Raw genomic sequence first — 23,208 nt, forward strand, 5'->3', positions numbered from 1 at the left:
GGGTTGACCCCCCGCCGCCGCGGGGAAACGACGCTGAGGCGGCGGGGGGAGCGAGTCGCCGTCCCCGGGGAGGGGAAGGGCCGATCCCCGCGGCGCTCCGGGATCGCCCCGCACTTACCGCCGTATCCCTGCTCCATCGCTGCCCTCCGCCTCCGGCCAGCGGCACCGCACTGCCCGCCCGCTGCGCAGGCGCACGGCGCCCGCCACCCATTGGCCGCTGCGGCCGCTCTGGCCCGCCCACGAAGCTCTTCATTGGCCGCGCTCCAGAAGCCCGCCCCTCGCGCCTGCCATTGGCCGAGCTCGCCACGGAGCAGCCCGCCCTTTTCGCCAGGCATCCCCCGATTCTATTGGTGGAGGCGATGCCTGCGTGCCTGTCAATCACAGCCATTCGCTGTTCTGATTGGGCGGCGGCGCGGTGCGCGCCTGCTCAGCGTGGATCATGGCGGTGGCGGGGTCCCTATGGCACCTTCGCCTCTCGGCTCCCAAAGCGGCTCTTCAGTGTCCCCAGGGTCCCCGGCCATGACACCAGGGGCTGCCCCAGCTCAGCTCCAGCCCCTCAATTTACCATACAATTATTAATAAAATATCAATTACCCTCAACTCCAGCCCCTCAGCGATGGTTCCGCCATCTCCTCAGTGACGGCTCCTCCAGCTCCATCACATCCATCCACGATAGTTCCCAAACCCATCCCCTCAGCGATGGCTCCTCTATCCCATCCCATCCCATCAAAAATGGCTCCCCCATCCCATCCCATCCATCCCATCCCATCGCATCCATCCCATCCACAATGGCTCCCCCATCCCATCCATCCCATCCATCCCATCCCATCAGGGACGGCTCCCCCATCCCATCCCATCCCATCCCATCCCATCCCATCCCATCCCATCCTCTCAGCAATGGCTCCTCCCTCCCATCCCCTCAGCAACAGCTCCTGCATCCCATCCCATCCATCCCATTTGCGATGGCTCCCCCATCCCTCCCATCCCATCCCATCCCATCCCATCTCCTCAACAATGGCTCCCCCATTGCATCCCATCCTGTCCCATCCCATCAGTGACGGCTCCTCCATCCCATCCCATCCCATCAGCAATGGCTCCTCCATCCCATCCCATCCCATCCGCAATGGCTCCTCCCTCCCATCCCCTCAGCAACAGCTCCTCCATCCCGTCCCATCCATCCCATTTGCAATGGCTCCTCCATCCCATCCCATCCCATCCACAATGGCTCCCCCATCCCATCCCATCAGCAATGGCTCCACCTTCCCATCCCCTCAGTGACAGCTTCTCCATCCCACCCCATCCCATCTCCTCAACAATGGCTCCCCCATTGCATCCCATCCTGTCCCATCCCCTCAGTGACGGCTCCTCCATCCCATCCCATCCCATCCCATCCCATCCCATCCCATCCCATCCCCTCAACAATGGCTCCTCCATCCCATCCCATCCTCTTCCATCCCCTCATGGATGGCTCCTCCATTTCATCCCATCCCATCAGTGACGGCTCCTCCATCCCATCCCATCCCATCCCATCCCATCCTCTCAGCAATGGCTCCTCCCTCCCATCCCTTCAGCAACAGCTCCTGCATCCCGTCCCATCCATCCCATCCACAATGGCTCCTCCATCCCATCCCATCCCATCAGCAATGGCTCCACCTTCCCATCCCCTCAGTGACAGCTTCTCCATCCCACCCCATCCCATCCCCTCAACAATGGCTCCTCCATCCCATCCCATCCTGTCCCATCCCATCAGTCACGGCTCCTCCATCCCATCCCATCCCATCCTCTCAGCAATGGCTCCCCCATCCCATCCCATCAGCAATGGCTCTTCCATCCCATCCCATCCCATCCCATCCCATCCCATCCCATCCCATCCCATCCCATCTGCAATGGCTCCTCCATCCCATCCCATCCCATCCCATCCACAATGGCTCCCCCCTCCCATCCCCTCAGCAACAGCTCCTGCATCCCATCCCATCCATCCCATTTGCAATGGCTCCTCCATCCCATCCCATCCCATCCCATCCATCCCATCCACAATGGCTCCTCCATCCCATCCCATCCCATCAGCAATGGCTCCACCTTCCCATCCCCTCAGTGACAGCTTCTCCATCCCATCCCATCCCATCTCCTCAACAATGGCTCCCCCATCCCATCCCATCCCATCCCCTCAACAATGGCTCCTCCATCCCATCCCATCCTGTTCCATCCCCTCATGGATGGCTCCTCCATTTCATCCCATCCCATCCCATCAGTGACAGCTCCTCCATCCCATCCCATGCCTTCCCATCCTCTCAGCAATGGCTCCTCCCTCCCATCCCCTCAGCAACAGCTCCTCTATCTCCATCCCATCAGCAATGGCTCTTCCATCCCATCCCATCCCATCCATCCCATCCCATCCCATCCGCAATGGCTCCTCCATCCCATCCCATCCCATCCATCCCATCAGTGACGGCTCCTCCATCCCATCCCATCAGCGATGGCTCCTCCATCCCATCCCATCCCATCTGCAATGGCTCTTCCCTCCCATCCCCTCAGCAACGGCTCCTCCATCCCATCCTATCAGTGATGGCTCCCCCATCCCATCCCACCCCATCCCATCCCTGATGGCTCCATCTCATCCCCTCAGCAACAGCTCCTCTATCTCCATCCCATCCCCTCCGCAATGGCTCCCCCATCCCGTCCCATCCCATCCCATCCCGTCCGCGATGGCTCCTCCCAGATGTTTTGGTTGACACAAGAGGTTCTAGAGATGTTGTTGTTTGACACCAGAGATTCTCCAGACGCTGTTGGTTGACGCCAGAAGTTCTACAGATGTTTTGGTGGACACCAGAACTTCTGCAAATGTTTGGTCGACACCGGAACTTCTCCAGATGTTGGTTTTGGTCCATGTCAGGAGTTCTGCAGATGTTTTGGTCAATGCCAGATGTTCTGCATGATGCCAGATGTTCCGCAGCTTGTCCAACACAACCTGCCCCCACCCCATGGTCCCTCTTCTCATTTGGGCATCAAAGCGGGATCTAAGATCAGGTTTAATGCATCAAAACACCCCAAAACGGGCAATTAAACCCATGGATAAAGCGGCGAGTGGTTGATTCCCCTGGACACCCAACAACCCGCGGGCTCGACGGGGAGAAACCAAATTAATTACAGCGCTGACGAGCTTTTTAGTGCCTCAGGGTATTAGTTATGTCTGGAAAGAATCCTCCAGGATGGGTTAGACACCTTGTTCACAGGAGATGGGGTCACGGAGCGGTGAAATGGTTGATTTTCTGGAGGTTGTTGCATCCGTTTCCAGCACAAAATGGGTGAAATGTTCCATATTCTGGAGCTCGTCACATCCATCCCCAGCACAAAGTGGGTGAAATGTTCAATATTCTAGAGCTCGTCACATCCATCCCCAGCACAAAGTGGGTGAAATGTTCAATATTCTAGAGCTTGTCACATCCATCTCAGCACAAAGTGGGTGAAATGTTCAATATTCTGGAGTTTGTTGCATTAATCACCGGCACAAAGTGGGTGAAATGTTCAATATTCTGGAGCTCGTCACATCCATCCCAGCACAAAATGGGTGAAATGGTCAATATTATGGAGTTTGTCCCATCCATCCTGGACATGAAATGGGTGAAATGTTCCATTTTCTGGAGCTCGTCACATCCATCCTGGACACAAAGTGGGCGAAATGGTCAATATTCTGGAGTTTGTCACATCCATCCCAGCACAAAGTGGGCGAAATGTTCCATATTCTGGAGCTCGTCACATCCATCCCAGCACAAAGTGGGTGAAATGTTCCATATTCTGGAGCTCGTCACATCCATCCCAGCACAAAGTGGGTGAAATGTTCAATATTCTGGAGCTCGTCACATCCATCCCAGCACAAAATGGGTGAAATGGTCAATATTATGGAGTTTGTCCCATCCATCCTGGACATGAAATGGGTGAAATGTTCCATTTTCTGGAGCTCGTCACATCCATCCTGGACACAAAGTGGGCGAAATGGTCAATATTCTGGAGTTTGTCACATCCATCCCAGCACAAAGTGGGCGAAATGTTCCATATTCTGGAGCTCGTCACATCCATCCCAGCACAAAGTGGGCGAAATGTTCCATATTCTGGAGCTCGTCACATCCATCCCAGCACAAAGTGGGTGAAATGTTCCATATTCTGGAGCTTGTCACATCCATCCCAGCACAAAGTGGGCGAAATGTTCCATATTCTGGAGCTCGTCACATCCATCCCAGCACAAAATGGGTCAAATGTTCCATATTCTGGAGCTCGTCACATCCATCCCCAGCACAAAGTGGGTGAAATGTTCCATTTTCTGGAGCTCGTCACATCCATCCTGGACACAAAGTGGGTGAAACGTTCAATATTCTGGAGCTCGTCACATCCATCTCCACCCCAGTTCTCGCCGAGGACGTCACGGACACGTCGGACTCATCACTGTAGGAAAAGCCACAAGTCTCAGCCGTTTTATCTTCACGTCAACACTTAAACCTCCTTTGCTGGGGGAAAACTTGGCTCGTACAAACGATTTTCACGTCCTAAAGGCTGATTTCTCTATTCCTCAATCATTTCGGGCAGGACAATCCACACTCCAGGTGATAATTAACCAACGGCAGATCAATTAAGCATTTACAGCTCCATCCGCAGCGCTGCAATAAAGCTGAGCCCAACCCAAGGAACAACCCAGAGTGCGGGTTTGTAGGCCGGGTCTAAGTCGAACCTCTCCCGAGCTTTACCAGGAAATTAAGGCAGAATCACAGGTGATCTCAGGAAGGTCCTTTTTTTATCTCCACTCAAACATCCACCTTTCAAATGAAAACATTTTACAAACAACACAACGTCGACACCGGTTTAAGTTTCGCTCCGCGTTTCAATGAAGAATAAAACATCCGGGGGAACGTTACGGTCGCGTGGACGTTACGCGGAACTTAATTAAACCCCCCCGGAATGGAATTTGGGGTGTTTTCAGACAGACAAGTGAAGGGGACAAACCACATTTTTGTTAAATATAGAAAAGATGTCAATTTAAAGGGCAATAAGTTCCGTTGGCCGGATGAAGTCGCACAGGTTTGCACACATGCTCGAAAGGAAAAATCTCCTAGTACAAAGCCATCTAAAAAAGAGACCGCACTAAACCGAGCTACGAAAATGAAGATTTGGTAACAAAAAGAGACAAAAATTCATCTATTTTTTCCAAAATAAACCACTTTACAGTAAAGGCTTCAACTGCCTAAATGTGTTTAGAATGAGAACTCGGAACGTGTGCTATGAAATTCACAGATATATGGTTTCGAAAGGAAACGACGGGTCTTTGCTACTCGGCGTCGGGCGCTGCGGCGGCTTCCTCACCTTCCTCCTCATCCTCTTCCTCGGCCGGCGCCGAATCCGGCTGCTCCGCATCTTCCGCCCGTTGCGTTGGTGCCTCCGTTTGTGTCTCTGTCTCCGGTTCTTCTCGCTCGCCCTCGTTTTCGGCTCCTTCCGCTTCCGATTTCTCGGGATCTGTATCTTGCGATTTGTCGGGATCTTTAGTTTCATCACCCGGATTTTCCTCCTCTGGGTTTTCCTCTTTGGGATTTTCCTCCTCCGGGTTTTCCTCCTCCGGGTTTTCCTCCTCTGGGTTTTCCTCCTCGGGATTTTCCTCCTCCGGGTTTTCCTCCTCATCCTTGTTTTCATCCCCTCCTTCCGCTGTTCCTTCCTCCACGTTTCCGCTGGTTCCTCCTTCTCCTTCCTCCTGCTCCTCCTTTTCTTCCGGGTCGTCCGTGAACGGATTCTCACCCTAAAACCAGAAGACAAACGTTCGGCTGCTGCCGCTTCGAGGAATCCGCACCGGGAAACCCTCCCCAAAATGCAGCGTTACGGCAGCACCACAAGCGGCCAAACAAGCGGATCCCGAACCCCAAAACGTCAACCGCTGATATTAGCGGACACAGAATCACAGAATGTCAGGGGTTGGAAGGGACCTCAAAGCTCATCCAGTGCAACCCCCTGGAGCGGGAACACCCAGCTGAGGTGACACAGGAACGTGGCCCTGTCCTGGAACTGAGGGGCCACAACTGGACACACTATTCCAGATGTGCCACAATATTCCAGGTGTGGCCTCCCCAGGGCAGAGCAGAGGGGCAGGAGAACCTCTCTGACCCACTGACCACCCCCTTCTAATCTCCCCCAGGTCCCATTGGCTTCCTGGCCACAAGGGCCCAGTGCTGGCTCAGCCCACAGCACCCGCTGTTCCCAGCTGGTCTCCCATCCAAGCACTGACCGGGCCCGACCCTGCTTAGCTTCCCACATCAGACGGGATGGGGCGTTCTCGGGGTGCTATGGCTGTATAGATTATATATATATATATATATATGTTCCCCAAGTATACCCTGATAGTATCTGAACTAAAGGGCAGAGCAGAGGGGCAGGAGAACCTCTCTGACCTACTGACCACCCCCTTCTAATGCCCGCCATGTACCACTGGTCTCCCATCCAAGCACTGACCGGGCCCGACCCTGCTTAGCTTCCCAGATCAGACAAGATCAGGTGATCTCAGGGTGCTATGGCTGTATATATTATATATATGTATATATATGTTCCCCAAGTATATCCTGATAGTATCTGAACTAAACCCTTTTTTCAAGGGCAGAGTAGAGGGGCAGGAGAACCTCTCTGACCTACCGACCACCCCCTTCTAACCCCCCCAGGTCCCATTGGCTTCCTGGCCACAAGGGCCCAGTGCTGGCTCACGGTCCCCCTGCTGTCCCCAGCACCCCCAGCTCCCTTTCCCCTACGCTGCTCTCTAATATGTAATTTCCCAACCTGTACTGGAACCTGGGGCTGTTCCTGCCCAGATCAACACTCTACACGTGTTCTATTTCATTGACTTTCTCCTCCCCAGCCTGTCCAGGTCTCTGATGGCAGCACAGCTCCCAGTGTCCCCACTGCTCCAGCTGGTGTCACCAGCAAACTGGGTGACACTCACTCTATTCCCTCATCCAAACCATTGATGGATATATTGAATAATACAGACCCCTGGGGCGCTGCACTGGATCCCGGCCCCAACTGGACTCTGCCCCATTGCCCACGACTCTCTGGCTTCTTCCCTTCCCCAGTTCGCAGTCACCTCATCCCGCTCACCCAGACTCAGTTGAGCTCTGAGGGTGCTGTGTCAAACACCTCACTCAATTCAAGGTAGACCGTGTGCAATAGTCGGGTCTTAGGCCCAAGTTTAAGCTCATCCTAGTTGCTCAGGAGATGATGAGTAAGTCACCCGCACCACAGACTCGATAAGCAGCGATCGGAAATCCGATATGTTCTCAAAACACCCCGAATGGCCTCAAAATTGAGCTCCGGCTGGCCACCCACCTTTAGGTACCGCTCCAGTTTCTTACTGATGAGCTTGTTGTTGAGGATGCTCCTCGCCACCACGAGCGACGAGCGCTTGGACTGCTCCATCATGGCCTGGACGGCGGAGAAAAGCACAAAACGCACTTAGATTCTGCCCTCAATTAACGCGAGGCCGTTAATTAGTCACGGCTCGGCGGGTGATGATACGTTTAGGTGAGAAAAGCTTGAAACAAGGTCTTGTGTTGGGAGGATTTGCGGGAGGGGGTTTAATCCTGCGAACGCCTCGAGCGCCGGTGTCGCAAAGGGGGATGTAAAACCATCCGATTAAGGGCAGATTGAGGTTTTGGGGAGACAAGACCATCAAAATGAACCACAAACAGTGGAAAGAAGCACTGAAGAGGATGGTGAAAAGCCCCCATTGGTTTCAAGAATGAATTAACCAAACTCGCCCCGAATTGGGGCTCCGGCTCACCCGGCGGTTGTGGTTGTGGTCGAGCGACTTGAGGTGTTTCTGGATGAGGCCGAACTGCATGGGGATGAAGAGGTCGCAGGCGGCGCAGTGAGCGGCCTCCACCTTCTTGATGAAATGCTCCATGCCCACGTCTGCAAACCAAACCAGCGTTACGCGCCGCAAAATAACCCGCGAGACGGACCTCGGCCCGGCCTACGTGGGGTTTTGGCCACCACAAGTGCTGGGTTTTGGCCACCATGTGCTCCTGGTTTGGCCACCATGAGCACTGGCCTTTGGCCACCATGAGCACTGGCCTTTGGCCACCACAAGCTCCCAGTTTGGGCACCACGAGCGCTGGCTTTTGGCCACCACGTGCTTCCGGTTTGGCCACCATGTGCTTCCGGTTTGGCCACCACGAGCTCTGGGTTTTGGCCACCACGAGCTCTGGGTTTTGGCCATTGTAAGATCCCAGTTTTTGGCCACCACAAGTGCTGGGTTTTGGCCACCACAAGCTCCCATTTGGCCACCATGAGCTCTGGCTTTTGGCCACCACAAGCTCCCATTTGGCCACCATGAGCTCTGGGTTTTGGCCACCACGAGCTCCCATTCGGCCACCATGAGCTCTGGGTTTTGGCCACCACAAGCTCCCATTCGGCCACCATGAGCTCTGGCTTTTGGCCACCACGAGCTCCTGGTTTGGCCAACATGAGCACTGGTTTTTGGCCACCACAAGCTCCCATTTGGCCACCATGAGCTCTGGGTTTTGGCCACCATGTGCTCCTGGTTTGGCCACCATGAGCTCTGGCTTTTGGCCACCACAAGCTCCCATTCGGCCACCATGAGCTCTGGGTTTTGGCCACCACAAGCTCCCATTCGGCCACCATGAGCACTGGCTTTTGGCCACAAGCTCCCATTTGGCCACCATGAGCTCTGGGTTTTGGCCACCATGTGCTCCTGGTTTGGCCACCATGAGCACTGGCTTTTGGCCACCATGAGCTCTGGGTTTTGGCCACCACAAGCTCCCATTCGGCCACCATGAGCTCTGGGTTTTGGCCACCACGAGCTCCCATTCGGCCACCATGAGCTCTGGGTTTTGGCCACCACGAGCTCCTGGTTTGGCCAACATGAGCACTGGCTTTTGGCCACCACAAGCTCCCATTCGGCCACCATGAGCTCTGGCTTTTGGCCACCACAAGCTCCCATTTGGCCACCGCGAGTGCTGGTTTTTGGCCACCACAAGCTCCCATTTGGCCACCATGAGCTCTGGGTTTTGGCCACCACGAGCTCCTGGTTTGGGCACTGCAAGTGCTGGTTTTTGGCCACCACAAATGCTGTGTTTGGCCACCGCAAGCTCTGATGTTTGGCCACCACGAGCTCCCAGTTTGGCCACCGCGAGCTCCCAGTTTGGCCACCGCGAGCTCCCAGTTTGGCCACCGCGAGCTCCCAGTTTGGCCACCGCGAGCTCCCAGTTTGGCCACCGCGAGCTCCCAGTTTGGGCACTGCAAGTGCTGCTTTTTGGCCACCACAACCTCCTGGTTTGGCCACCACGAGTGCTGGTTTTTGGCCACCATGTGCTCCCGGTTTGGCCACCGCGAGCTCTGGTTTTTGACCACCACAAGTGCTGGTGTTTGGCCACCGTGAGCTCCCAGTTTGGCCACCACGAGCTCCCGGTTTGGCCACGACGAGCTCCCGGTTTGGCCACCACGAGCTCCCGGTTTGGCCACCACGAGCTCCCGGTTTGGCCACCACGAGCTCCCGGTTTGGCCACCACGAGCTCCCGGTTTGGCCACCACGAGCTCCCGGTTTGGCCACGACAAGTGCTGGTTTTTGGCCACCGCAAGCTCCCAGTTTGGCCACTGCGAGCTCTGGTCTTTGGCCACCGCGAGCTCTGGTCTTTGGCCACCGCGAGCTCTGGTCTTTGGCCACCGCGAGCTCTGGCGTTTGGCCACCGCGAGCTCTGGCGTTTGGCCACCGCGAGCTCCCAGTTTGGGCACTGCAAGTGCTGTTCGTTGGCCACCACAACCTCCTGGTTTGGCCACCACGAGTGCTGGTTTTTGGCCACCACAAGCTCCCAGTTTGGCCACCACGAGCTCCCTATTAACGGCGTCTCCGCGGCGGCCGATCCGGCACACAACTCCGACCTTGCGTGAGATCCTGGTCCCTGTAGATCTGCTGGATCACGGCGTTGATGTCGTCGATCGCTTGGCGCCGCTCCTCGGTTTTGCGCGTTTTATTGGCGACGTATTCCTGGACGACACAACGTTTCCCGGTCACCCGGAGCAGCGGCTCCGATGCTTTAACCCGAGTTTATTCCGCTTTTCGGGGCGTTTTGCAACGAGGTTACTCAGAGGGGCAGTTTGGGAGCTTCGGGGCGTCTCCAAATTAATTATAATATGAATGTGGTCTACGTTGACTTCAGTAAAACCTCTGACACAGTCTCCCAGGCATCCTCACAGCTATTTCTAGACAATAGAGTAGTGAGGTGGGTTGCAAACTGGCTCAAGGAGAGAAGCCAGAGAGTGGTGTCAATGGTGCAGAGTCCAGTTGGAGACCAGTATCTAGTGCGGTGCCTCAGGGGGCAGTACTGGGGCCAATATTATTCAATATATTCATTAACGATTTAGACGAGGGAATAGAGTGACTATGAGCAAGTTTGCTGGTGACACCAAGCTGGAGCAGTGGTGACACTGGGAGCTGTGCTGCCATCAGAGACCTGGACAGGCTGGGGAGGAGAAATTCAAAGAAATAGAACAAGTGTAGAGTGTTGATCTGGGCAGGAACAGCCCCAGGGTCCAGTATAGGTTGGGAAATTACATATTAGAGAGCAGCGTAGGGGAAAGGGAGCTGGGGGTGCTGGGGACAGCAGGGGGACCATGAGCCAGCACTGGGCCCTTGTGGCCAGGAAGCCAATGGGACCTGGGGGGATTAGAAGGGGGTGGTCGGTAGGTCAGAGAGGTTCTCCTGCCCCTCTGCTCTGCCCTTGAGAAAGGGTTTAGTTCAGATACTATCAGGATATACTTGGGGAACATATATATATATAATATATGCAGCCATAGCACCCTGAGATCACCTGATCTCGTCTGATCTGGGAAGCTAAGCAGGGTCGGGCCCGGTCAGTGCTTGGATGGGAGACCAGTGGGACCTGGGGGTGATTTGAAGGGGGTGGTCAGGAGGTCAGAGAGATTCTCCTGCCCCTCTACTCTGCCCTTTAGTTCAGATACTATCAGGATATAGTGGGGGAACACATATATATATACACATATAATATATACGGCCATAGCACCCTGAGAACGCCCCATCCCGTCTGATGTGGGAAGCTAAGCAGGGTCGGGCCCGGTCAGTGCTTGGATGGGAGACCAGCTGGGAACAGCGGGTGCTGTGGCTGAGCCAGCACTGGGCCCTTGTGGCCAGGAAGCCAATGGGACCTGGGGGGATTGGAAGGGGGGGGTCAGTAGATCGAGAAAGGTTCTCCTGCCCCTCTACTCCGTCCTGGTGAGACCACATCTGGAATATTGTGTCACATCTGGAATATTGTGTCCAGCTGTGGCCCCCTCAGTTCCAGCAGGACAGGGAACTGCTGGAGAGGCTCCAGCGTAGGGCAACGAAGATGCTGAAGGGAGTGGAGCATCTCCCGTATGAAGAAAGGCTGAGGGAGCTGGGGCTCGTTAGTTTGGAGAAGAGGAGACTGAGGGGTGACCTTATTAATGCTTATAAATATATAAAGGGTGAGTGCCATGAGGATGGAGCCAGGCTCTTCTGGGTGGCAAACAATGATAGGACAAGGGGTAATGGGATCAAGCTGGAACACAAGAGGTTCCACTTAAATTTGAGAAGAAACTTCTCAGTAAGGGTGATGGAGCATTGGAACAGGCTGCCCAGGGGGTGTGGAGTCTCCTTCTCTGCAGACATTCCAACCCCTGGACATGTTCCTGGGTGTTCCTGCTCCATGGGGGGATTGGACTGGATGAGCTTTTGGGGTCCCTTCCAATCCCAAACATACTGTGATACTGGGAATACTAATAATTAAACAACCCCCAATTAAAGCGGAGGGGATGGAGACGCAAGCGGCAGCTCACCTGGAGGAAATCGGCCGTTTGTTGGGGTAACTTGGTGCCCACGAACTTGAAATGCTCCTTGTGGAATTTGCTCTCCAGGTGGTTGTTCATCTCGTCGTCGTAGAAGGTTCGGTATTTGCACAGCGAGCACACGAACTGGATCCTGCCGAGGGAGCGAGACGGCAAGGGGTGAGCTAATTAAGTGATTCAGTTAATGAGGTCTCCAAGCCTTTAGATATTTATGGGATGGACTAAAAAAAAGGAAGGGGGGGAGGAAGGAGAGGGGGTGAGAGAGGAGGGGGGGGGGGGCAAGGGGGGGGGGCAAGAGGGGGGGGGGGCAAGAGAGGAGGGGGGGGCAAGAGAGGAGGGGGGGGCAAGAGAGGAGGGGGGGGGCAAGAGAGGGGGGGGGGGGCAAGAGAGGGGGGGGGCAAGAGGGGGGGGGCAAGGGGGGGGGCAAGAGGGGGGGGCAAGGGGGGGGGCAAGAGGGGGGGGCAAGAGGGGGGGGCAAGAGGGGGGGGGCAAGAGAGGGGGGGCAAGAGAGGGGGGGCAAGAGAGGGGGGGCAAGAGAGGGGGGGCAAGAGAGGGGGGGCAAGAGAGGGGGGGGGGCAAGAGAGGGGGGGGGGGCAAGAGAGGAGGGGGGGGCAAGAGAGGAGGGGGGGGCAAGAGAGGAGGGGGGGGCAAGAGAGGAGGGGGGGGCAAGAGAGGAGGGGGGGGCAAGAGAGGAGGGGGGGGCAAGAGAGGAGGGGGGGGCAAGAGAGGAGGGGGGGGCAAGAGAGGAGGGGGGGGCAATTGGGGGGGGCAATTGGGGGGGGCAATTGGGGGGGGCAATTGGGGGGGGCAATTGGGGGGGGCAATTGGGGGGGGCAATTGGGGGGGGCAATTGGGGAGCAAGGGGAGGGGGAGCAAGGGGAGGGGGAGCAAGGGGAGGGGGAGCAAGGGGAGGGGGGAGCAAGGGGAGGGGGGAGCAAGGGGAGGGGGGAGCAAGGCGGGGGGGGGAGCAAGGCGGGGGGGGGAGCAAGGCGGGGGGGGGAGCAAGGCGGGGGGGGGAGCAAGGCGGGGGGGGGAGCAAGGCGGGGGGGGGAGCAAGGCGGGGGGGGGAGCAAGGCGGGGGGAGCAATCCAAGCAAGCGGAGGCAGCAAGGAGCGCCCACCTCTCCACCATGCGGTCCCGGTGTCTCTTCTTCTGCCTGTCCTGGGTTTTCCGGCCCGCCTGCAGTTTGCGCTTGATCTGGCTGATCTCCTCCTGGATGGTCAGCGCACCTGGGCAAACAGCTCGTTAACGACGAATCCCCTAATGAGCCGAGGCCTCGCGCCACCAACACACAAACCGTAGCATCGCCCACCCCAAATGAGCTTTTTTCCCCCTAAAAAAGCCACGTTGGGACAGTTTTGGCCAGCGGGGGGGAACCGCAGGCTCTAGTGTGACTTCCCAGCTCTTGATTGTAATTACTCCTCCCTTCTAGATGTTTGATAAGGTTTGAATAGTTCATTAATTACAGGTTTGATTAACATCACCCTGATGATGCGATAACACTCGGCTGAGTTTCCAGCACTGATTTTGGGGACAGAAAAGCTGGTTTTCTATGCAGCCGCGTTGCCCGTCACCAAGAAGGTTTAACTCAGATCAACAAGACCAAAACAAAGACTCCAAGGCGCTAATTAGACCGGGATTTAATTGGAAATATCACATCAGAGTCCTCGCGTGGGGCTCCCAACTCACCTTTCTCCGAATCTCTCCCTTCTTCATCCTCCCCCTCCTGCGAATGCAATGGTGGGAGGTTAAAGTTAAACTCATTAAGAGGGTTTTTAATTAAACGGGTATTTTACCGCATTGCCACACGGTGAAGCTCCCGGCGCATCAAGGGAGCTTTATCTTCCCATCCTCACCCCAAATTCAACCGAATCCCTTTGGGAATAAGGTGGGGATCCCCCCTCAATGTGGCTTTTCACCCCAATAAAGCGCTTTCCAAGTTACTCACGCCTCTGGAACCTTCTCTGTCTTCTCTTTCCCCCGATTCTCCTTCCGTTCCCTCGTCTGAAAGAAAAGCGGCATCGCTAGAACTGGCTCAACCGGCGGCGTTAAACCCGCGACGCCGCCTAAAATTAAGACTCACCGTTGTCCGAATCGGAGTTGTCGGAACAGTCCGTCTTGGCCGCTTTGCTGTCGGGCTCGTCCGAGCTGTTCGTTTGCTTCCGTTTCTTCGCCGTGGGGTCTTTCCTCATTTTCTTTCTCTGGGAGGAGAGGGAGGTTGAGAAGTTAATCCTTACGGGATTAATCCGCGATCAAAACGGCTTATTTGAGCGGTTTTTAGAGAGCGAAGCTTCAAGTTTGATCAGGATGGATACAACCCACCGCGGCCAACCCCAGAATATAAGGAATTAAACCCCAAAGGGCCGTAAGATTCTCCTTCCTTCAACATTTTGAGGGTTAAAACATCTGCTGTATCAAGAGCCCCGTCTAACGAGGCTCCATCATCCGCATGGAGAGAGGAATTGGGGGGAAATAGATGTTTTCCCGGCTCCGAGGTGGGGACACAATCCTGTATCAATGTTGCTCCACAACCAAGCATAGAAAACCCGCTACAAGTGGGTATTTTGGAGCCCGTTTGTAAGGAAATAACGGTGCGATTCGAGCGATACGGCGCAAATACTCACTCGAAAATCCGAGTCCCACATCCTCCAGTTTCTCCTCATGCGTTGTTTCATCATCCCTCCCCCGTACCGCATGTTTCCCGAAAATCCCCGGAACATGTTGAGCTCCGGGATGATGTTGTGGGAGAAAAGGGACGGGAGGCGGTTGGAACCGAAGCCTCGAGAAGCGACGGACGGTGGGGGCTCGTCCCACTGTCCCCCAGCGCGCCCGCCGTACGGTGACGAGCCGGAGCGGTTGTTGCGACCGTCCCGGCCCCAGTTCTGCCCCCGTTGAGCAAAGTTGTCCCGGTTGTATCGGTTCTGATATTGCTCGCGACGGTTCCCGTAGAAGTTATCGTAGGGCCCCTCGTAGGCGTTGTCGTTGTCGTGTTCCGATTCGGTGTAGTCGTAGTCGTAGCCGGAGCGGTACATGTTGCGGTCGTTCATGGGAGATCTGGAGTCGTAGGGGTCGTAGGAGTCGTACCTGCAAGAGACGCGACGGGTGGACGTCGCCGGTGAGTAAAAAGAGGTCAAAATGGGGTTTTTAGGCTTATTTTTCAATAGGGACACGTTTTGCTGCGGATGGAGCTCGAAGGTTTTGGTTCTGGTGGCGGAGGAGCTGGAAACCTTTAGGTACCGGAAAACCCCGATGCCAAGGAGCCCCTTTTCTTCCAGAATGACCAAAATCCTTTAAAATCACTAAAAAAATGACATCATGGAGCAAAAGTTCATTGGCCAGTGGAGGTTTTGGCCTTGCCTGCTGCAAAATGAGGTTGAGGAGCAGCCGGAGCAAAGCAGGAGCTGCTCAACCTCACTACTCACACAATGTCAGGGGTTGAAGGGACCTGGAAAGCTCATCCAGTGCAATCCCCTCATGGAGCAGGAACATCCAGATGAGGTTACACAGGAACAGGTGGGTTGGAATGTCTGCAGAGAAGGAGACTCCACACCCCATGGTCTCCCATCCAAGCACTGACCGGCCCCGACCCTGCTTAGCTTCCCAGATCAGACGGGATGGGGCGTTCTCAGGGTGCTATGGCTGTTCCCCAAGTATATCTTGATAGTATCAGAACTAAACCCTTTTCTCAAGGGCAGAGCAGAGGGGCAGGAGAACCTCTCTGACCTACTGACCCCCCCCTTCTAATCCCCCTCAGGTCCCATTGGCTTCCTGGCCACAAGGGCCCAGTGCTGGCTCAGCCACAGCACCCGCTGTTCCCAGCTGGTCTCCCATCCAAGCACTGACCGGGCCCGACCCTGCTTAGCTTCCCACATCAGACGGGATGGGGCGTTCTCTATGGCTGTATAGATTATATGTGTATATATATGTGTTCCCCAAGTATATCCTGATAGTATCTGAACTAAAGGGCAGAGTAGAGGGGCAGGAGAACCTCTCTGACCTACTGACCACCCCCTTCTAATGCCCCCCAGGTACCACTGGTCTCCCATCCAAGCACTGACCGGGCCCGACCCTGCTTAGCTTCCCAGATCAGATGAGATCAGGTGATCTCAGGGTGCTATGGCTGCATATATTATATATATACATATATATGTTCCCCAAGTATATTCTGATAGTATCTGAACTAAAGGGCAGAGTAGAGGGGCAGGAGAACCTCTCTGACCTACTGACCACCCCCCATGGGGACACCATGGGGACACAGGGATAGAGATGGGGACAGCAGGGGAACATGGGGACAGAGACGGGGACAGAGACGGGGACAGAGACGGGGACAGAGACGGGGACAGAGACGGGGACAGAGACGGGGAATTCATAATCATAAATTCATTAATGATAATTATGGTTTTCCTTAAGAACCCGCAATTCCGCGCCCGCCGCAAAAGCCGCCCGTCCTCTATTTACATCTATTTTTGCAAGATATTGATGAAAACGAAGCGTTAAATCCTATTTTAGGACGACGGAGCCGCCTCGTGACGCCGGAAAAGGCACAAAGAGAGGAGGAACAAGCCAATGATGCTTAATGAGCTCGTTAGCACCCACCTGTCGCCGTAGTGGCCGCCCGGCATGGCGTCGGCGTCCATGTGCGGCACCATGTCCAAGCGCTGGTTCATCTTCCCCATTTCGGCGCCGCCGGAGCCCTCGGGGTTCACGTCCACGTCCGAATTGCCCATTTCCCAGGAATTGGAGGCGGCGACGCCGTAGCCGTAACTCCCCGAGTTGTCTTGGCCGTAGCCGTAACCGTAACCATAACCCTCATAACCTGGAACAACAGCAACAACTCAATGCTTTGCTTTAGGTCCGGCTTTGCTAAGACGTTTATGACCCCCAAGGAAACGCCGCGGGGCGTTAGAATTAAAAACACCGCTCCAATTTCTATTGAAGCCGCTAATAAACCTCGTAAAGGTTGAATGGAGCAATTGATGCCTCTAAGTCCCATAAACACAACACACAGAATCACAGAATCGACTGGGTTGGGAAAGACCTCAGAGATCATCAAGTCCAACCCTTGGTCCAACTCTAGTCTGTTCACTAGATCATGGCACTAAGCGCCATGTCTAAGCTCAGTTTAAAAACCTCCAGGGCTGGCGAGTCCAGCACCTCCCTGGGCAGCCATTCCAATCCTGACCACTCTCTCTGTAAAGAATTTCTTTCTAATATCCAGCCTAAATTTCCCCTGGCAGAGTTGAAGCGCATGGCCCCTTGTCCTATTGCTGATGCCTGGGAGAAGAGCCCAATCCCCCCCTGGCTCCAACTTCCCTTCAGGTGGTTCTAGAGAGTGCTGAGCTCACCTCTAAGCCTCTAGTCCAGCCTAAACAAGCCCAGCTCCCTCAGCCTCTCCCCATGGGGCTCGTGTTCAATCCCTTCCCCAGTCTTGTTGCTCTTCTCTGGACCCTCCAGCACTTCAATCTCTTTCCTGACCCGAGGGGCCCAGAACGTCCCACAACACTCCAGGTGTGGCCTCCCCAATGCAGAGCACAGGGGAAGGGTCACTGCCCTTGTCCTGCCGACTACGCCGTTTGGACCCAGGACAGGCCACCATTGGCCTTCTTGGCCACACTGGTGGCTCCTGTTGAGCTTCCCGGCCATTAGTCCCCCCAGGTCCCTTTGGGCCACTCTGTGCCCAGCCCGGAGCTGCAGGGGGGGGTTGTGGCCACTTGGCCTTGTTGAACTTCAGCCCATTGGGTTCGGCCCATTCCCATCTATCCAGATCCCTCCTGCCCTCCAGCAGCTCCACACTCCTCCCAACTTGGTGCCACCATGATGGTCTCAACCCCTCATCTCAGTCATCAATAAAGATGTTAAATACCTTTGAATGGAACAACTATGGGTCGGTTGAGAGATAAACCACTGAAAAATGGGGGGAAAGGGTCACGTTGGGGGGGTTTCTCCCATTTAACACTCCAAGGGGCCTAAAAAAGCACCAGAAAGTGGGATAATGGCTCAAAATGTCCATGAGGTCACCAAGGGCTCACTGGGCGCTCCTGTAAATTGTCCCAATGGTCACGACATTTTGGGTCCTGTGGGCACGAAATACACAGATTGTAAAAGCTACAGAGCGTTATAATGGGACAATTATGGGTTAATTGAGAGATAAACCACTGAAAATTGGGGGGAAAGGGTCACGTTGGGGGGGGTTTTCTCCCATTTAACGCTCCAAGTGGCCTAAAAAAGCACCAGAAAGTGGGATAACGGCTCAAAACGCCCGTGAGGTCACCAAGGGCTCACTGGTTGCTCCTATAAATTGTCCCATTGGTCACGACATTTTGGGCCCCGTGGGCATGAAATTATAAAAGCTACAGAGTGTTATAACAACGCTAAGGGCTAAAATACCTTTGAATAGGACAATTATGGGTTAATTGAGAGATAAACCACTGAAAATTGGGGGGAAAGGGTCACGTTGGGGGGGGTTTCTCTCCTTTAATGCTCCAAGGGGCCTAAAAAGCACCAGAAAGTGGGATAACGGCTCAAAACGCCCGTGAGGTCACTGGTTGCTCCTGTAAATTGTCCCATTGGTCACGATATTTTGGGCCCCGTGGGCATGAAATACACAGATTCTAAAACCTACAGAGTGTTATAATGGGACAATTATGGGTTAATTGAGAGATAAACCACTGAAAATTGGGGGAAAAGGGTCACGTTGGGGGGGTTTCTCCCATTTAACGCTCCAAGGGGCCTAAAAAAGCACCAGAAAGTGGGATAACGGCTCAAAACGCCCGTGAGGTCACTGGTTGCTCCTGTAAATTGTCCCAATGGTCACGACATTTTGGGTCCCGTGGGCATGAAATACACAGATTATAAAAGCTACAGTGTTATAATGGGACAATTATGGGTTAATTGAGAGATAAACCACTGAAAATTGGGGGGGAAAGCGTTGTGTTGGGGGGGGTTTCTCTCCTTTAATGCTCCAAGGGGGCTAAAAAGCACCAGAAAGTGGGATAACGGCTCAAAACGCCCGTGAGGTCACCGGTTGCTCCTGTAAATTGTCCCATTGGTCACAACATTTTGGGTCCGAAATCCACCAACTGGGTGTCAGCAGCAAATTTGCTGCTGATGGGCTCAATCCCTTCACCTAAATCGTCAATAAAGGTGTTAAATAGGACCCAACACTGACCCCTGGGGGACAGCACTGGCCACCAACTGGATGCAGCCCCATTGACCAGCACTCTATGGGTCCTCCAGCCAGTTCTTAACCCAGCATAGAGTCCACTTGTCCAAGCCATGGGCTCCCAGCTTTTGCAGCAGAATATTATGGGATACCCTCCTGGAATGTACCGAACCAATTTGCCACCGGGGCGTTAGAATTAAAAACACCGCTCCAATTTCTATTGAAGCCGCTAATAAGCCTCATAAAGGTTGAATGGAGCAATTGATGCCTCTAAGTCCCATAAACACAACGTTTACAGAATCACACAGAATCGACTGGGTTGGAAAAGACCTCAGAGATCATCAAGTCCAACCCTTGGTCCAACTCTAGTCTGTTTACTAGATCATGGCACTAAGCGCCATGTCCAATCTCAGTTTAAAAGGGGGGAAAGGGTCACGTTGGGGGGGTTTTCTCCCATTTAACGCTCCAAGGGGGCTAAAAAAGCACCAGAAAGTGGGATAACGGCTCAAAACGCCCGTGAGGTCACCAAGGGCTCATTGGTTGCTCCTATAAATTGTCCCACTGTTCATAACATTTTGGGCCCCGTGGGCATGAAATTATAAAAGCTACAGAGTGTTATAACAACGCTAAGGGCTAAAATACCTTTGAATGGGACAATTATGGGTTAACTGAGAGATAAACCACTGAAAATTGGGGGGGAAAGGGTTGTGTTGGGGGGGGTTTCTCTCCTTTAATGCTCCAAGGGGCCTAAAAAGCACCAGAAAGTGGGATAACGGCTCAAAACGCCCGTGAGGTCACTGGTTGCTCCTGTAAATTGTCCCATTGGTCACGATATTTTGGGCCCCGTGGGCATGAAATACACAGATTCTAAAACCTACAGAGTGTTATAATGGGACAATTATGGGTTAATTGAGAGATAAACCACTGAAAATTGGGGGAAAAGGGTCACGTTGGGGGGGTTTCTCCCATTTAACGCTCCAAGGGGCCTAAAAAAGCACCAGAAAGTGGGATAACGGCTCAAAACGCCCGTGAGGTCACTGGTTGCTCCTGTAAATTGTCCCAATGGTCACGACATTTTGGGTCCCGTGGGCATGAAATACACAGATTATAAAAGCTACAGTGTTATAATGGGACAATTATGGGTTAATTGAGAGATAAACCACTGAAAATTGGGGGGGAAAGCGTTGTGTTGGGGGGGGTTTCTCTCCTTTAATGCTCCAAGGGGGCTAAAAAGCACCAGAAAGTGGGATAACGGCTCAAAACGCCCGTGAGGTCACCGGTTGCTCCTGTAAATTGTCCCATTGGTCACAACATTTTGGGTCCGAAATCCACCAACTGGGTGTCAGCAGCAAATTTGCTGCTGATGGGCTCAATCCCTTCACCTAAATCGTCAATAAAGGTGTTAAATAGGACCCAACACTGACCCCTGGGGGACAGCACTGGCCACCAACTGGATGCAGCCCCATTGACCAGCACTCTATGGGTCCTCCAGCCAGTTCTTAACCCAGCATAGAGTCCACTTGTCCAAGCCATGGGCTCCCAGCTTTTGCAGCAGAATATTATGGGATACCCTCCTGGAATGTACCGAACCAATTTGCCACCGGGGCGTTAGAATTAAAAACACCGCTCCAATTTCTATTGAAGCCGCTAATAAGCCTCATAAAGGTTGAATGGAGCAATTGATGCCTCTAAGTCCCATAAACACAACGTTTACAGAATCACACAGAATCGACTGGGTTGGAAAAGACCTCAGAGATCATCAAGTCCAACCCTTGGTCCAACTCTAGTCTGTTTACTAGATCATGGCACTAAGCGCCATGTCCAATCTCAGTTTAAAAGGGGGGAAAGGGTCACGTTGGGGGGGTTTTCTCCCATTTAACGCTCCAAGGGGCCTAAAAAAGCACCAGAAAGTGGGATAACGGCTCAAAACGCCCGTGAGGTCACCAAGGGCTCACTGGTTGCTCCTATAAATTGTCCCATTGTTCATAACATTTTGGGCCCCGTGGGCATGAAATTCTAAAAGCTACAGAGTGTTATAACAACGCTAAGGGCTAAAATACCTTTGAATAGGACAATTATGGGTTAATTGAGAGATAAACCACTGAAAATTGGGGGGAAAGGGTTGTGTTGGGGGGGGTTTCTCTCCTTTAATGCTCCAAGGGGGCTAAAAAGCACCAGAAAGTGGGATAACGGCTCAAAACGCCCGTGAGGTCACTGGTTGCTCCTGTAAATTGTCCCATTGGTCACGACATTTTGGGTCCGAAATCCACCAACTGGGTGTCAGCAGCAAATTTGCTGCTGATGGGCTCAATCCCTTCACCTAAATGGTCAATAAAGGTGTTAAATAGGACCCAACAGTGACCCCTGGGGGACAGCACTGGCCACCAACTGGATGCAGCCCCATTGACCAGCACTCTATGGGTCCTCCAGCCAGTTCTTAACCCAGCGTAGAGTCCACTTGTCCAAGCCATGGGCTCCCAGCTTTTGCAGCAGAATATTATGGGATACCCTCCTGGAATGTACCGAACCAATTTGCCACCGGGGCGTTAGAATTAAAAACACCGCTCCAATTTCTATTGAAGCCGCTAATAAACCTCATAAAGGTTGAATGGAGCAATTGATGCCTCTAAGTCCCATAAACACAACGTTTAGTTCCCTCCTGGAAGGTAACGAACCAATTTACCACCAATTTCCTTATGGTTTGACCATACTTGCCTCTATTTGTCCCCGAGTTCCACTCTCCATAACCTAAAAAAAGAACACAGAGCAATTAGCAACGAGTTTCTCGTTAGCGGGGTGATCGCTGATGAAGAAACGCTCCCAAAATCCATTAATTTTACAGCAAATTTCCAAAAATGGGACTTTAGCGTCACCTCAGCGACGAGACGTCAAAACCATTCGCTCGTCTTAAATAAAACCGGGTTTAATTTTAAGCCGGGAACCATTTTCAGCGCTGAAATTTGGGCGAAACGTTCGGGATCTCGGGAATAAAGCCCTAAAATAAGCAGGATTAGGGCAATTTGAGGTATTTTAATTTAATTATCTACGTGGGGATTGATGCTTTGGGGTAAAACGTCTCCGCGCTTTGTCCGTTAGTTTCCCAATTAATTTCCCGTGTTAATTAATTCGTTAGGCAGGGTTTGGGTGCAAAACGCCTCAAGCCATGTGGGAACGCAACACCTTGAGGGTTTTTATGGTGATTTCCCTTTGAATTGGAAGTTTTTTCCTCACAGAATCAAAGGAATCAAGCGGGAAATCGCTTCGCTCCACAGGTGAGGAGCCAAAGGGGGAAAAACCTCCAGATTAACGGGGAAATTGGCGCTAAACCGGGCGAGGGGAACGGCCAAGGGATTCCCCACAGGAATAAGGGGTAAAAAAGGGAATTTTGAGGAATTTTTCTGTCAGAAACAGCGCGGGAAGGGGGGGGGGGGGGGGGCACCGGGGACTGCGGGGGGGGGGGAGGCGCCTCAGGCCCTGCGGGAAGCGGGAAACGGCGCCGCCCGCCCCCCCCATGGGGCGCGGGATCCCCCCGCCTCACAGCCACCCCCCCGGGGCCCCGCGGGGCCGCCCCCGGCGCCATCTTGCGGCGCCACCGCCCCTCACCTGAGTAACTCATGATGGCGGCGCCGCCGGCGGCCGCCGCCGCCTCCTCCTCCTCCTGCGCGACACGGTAACGGCGACGCGCGGGCCACGCCTCCCCGCCCCATTGGCCGCGCCGCTCCGCCTCCACGGCTCTCATTGGTCAGCCACCCCGCGCCCCGCCGCTGGTGGTCCAGCCTCCCCGCGGGATGAGAGGGTCTCATTGGATGACGCTCGCCACCTCCCTGGGGCGGCCCCCGCGGCGATTGGTGGGTAGGGGTGTCAATCATGAACCGGGGGTTTCTTGCTCAATGGGAGCCGCAAAGGCGAGCGCTGATTGGTAAAGCTCGCCAGGTGCCGTGAGCGCTACAGCTCTGATCTGTGATTGGCACAGCTGCCCCTGTGCGCGCCAATGGAACAGCACACCCGCCTCCCCGCGCCGCGGCGCCTGCTGCTATTGGCTGAGGCTGAGGAAGCCCCGCCCCGCCGGGGACCCGCGCGGCACCATTTAAAGGGACACACCCCCCGTGGTTGTGGCCACCGTGGGCGTGGCCTCGCCCTGACCCCGGTGTCCCCATCGTTTAGAACAGGGTCATGTC

The 23,208-nt window shown here is 54.2% G+C and overlaps 1 protein-coding gene and 1 long non-coding RNA gene across 2 annotated transcripts; one reads left to right on the forward strand and one right to left on the reverse strand.

The window, feature by feature from the left end:
• The first annotated feature begins 2,816 nt into the window (after positions 1 to 2,816).
• LOC309450823 lies at positions 2,817 to 4,621 on the forward strand. Its single transcript, XR_014186114.1, has 3 exons — positions 2,817 to 3,590; positions 3,645 to 3,904; positions 3,959 to 4,621. It is a non-coding gene; the product is annotated as an uncharacterized lncRNA (long non-coding RNA).
• A 144-nt stretch (positions 4,622 to 4,765) lies between these two features.
• AKAP8L (A-kinase anchoring protein 8 like) lies at positions 4,766 to 22,680 on the reverse strand. The gene is made up of 13 exons (XM_082073986.1): positions 22,634 to 22,680; positions 21,746 to 21,778; positions 16,465 to 16,684; positions 14,493 to 14,952; positions 13,952 to 14,069; positions 13,817 to 13,872; positions 13,558 to 13,594; positions 12,989 to 13,097; positions 11,860 to 12,001; positions 9,925 to 10,030; positions 7,805 to 7,935; positions 7,351 to 7,446; positions 4,766 to 5,779 (listed from the first exon to the last, which is right to left on the reverse strand). The coding sequence occupies exons 1-13, from the start codon at positions 22,644 to 22,646 to the stop codon at positions 5,318 to 5,320; spliced, it is 1,983 nt and encodes a 660-aa protein (XP_081930112.1). The 5' UTR covers positions 22,647 to 22,680; the 3' UTR covers positions 4,766 to 5,317.
• Between the last annotated feature and the right edge of the window lie 528 nt (positions 22,681 to 23,208).

The sequence above is a fragment of the Streptopelia decaocto genome, assembly GCF_964273445.1.
Source record: "Streptopelia decaocto genome assembly, chromosome: 29".
NCBI lineage: Eukaryota > Metazoa > Chordata > Aves > Columbiformes > Columbidae > Streptopelia > Streptopelia decaocto.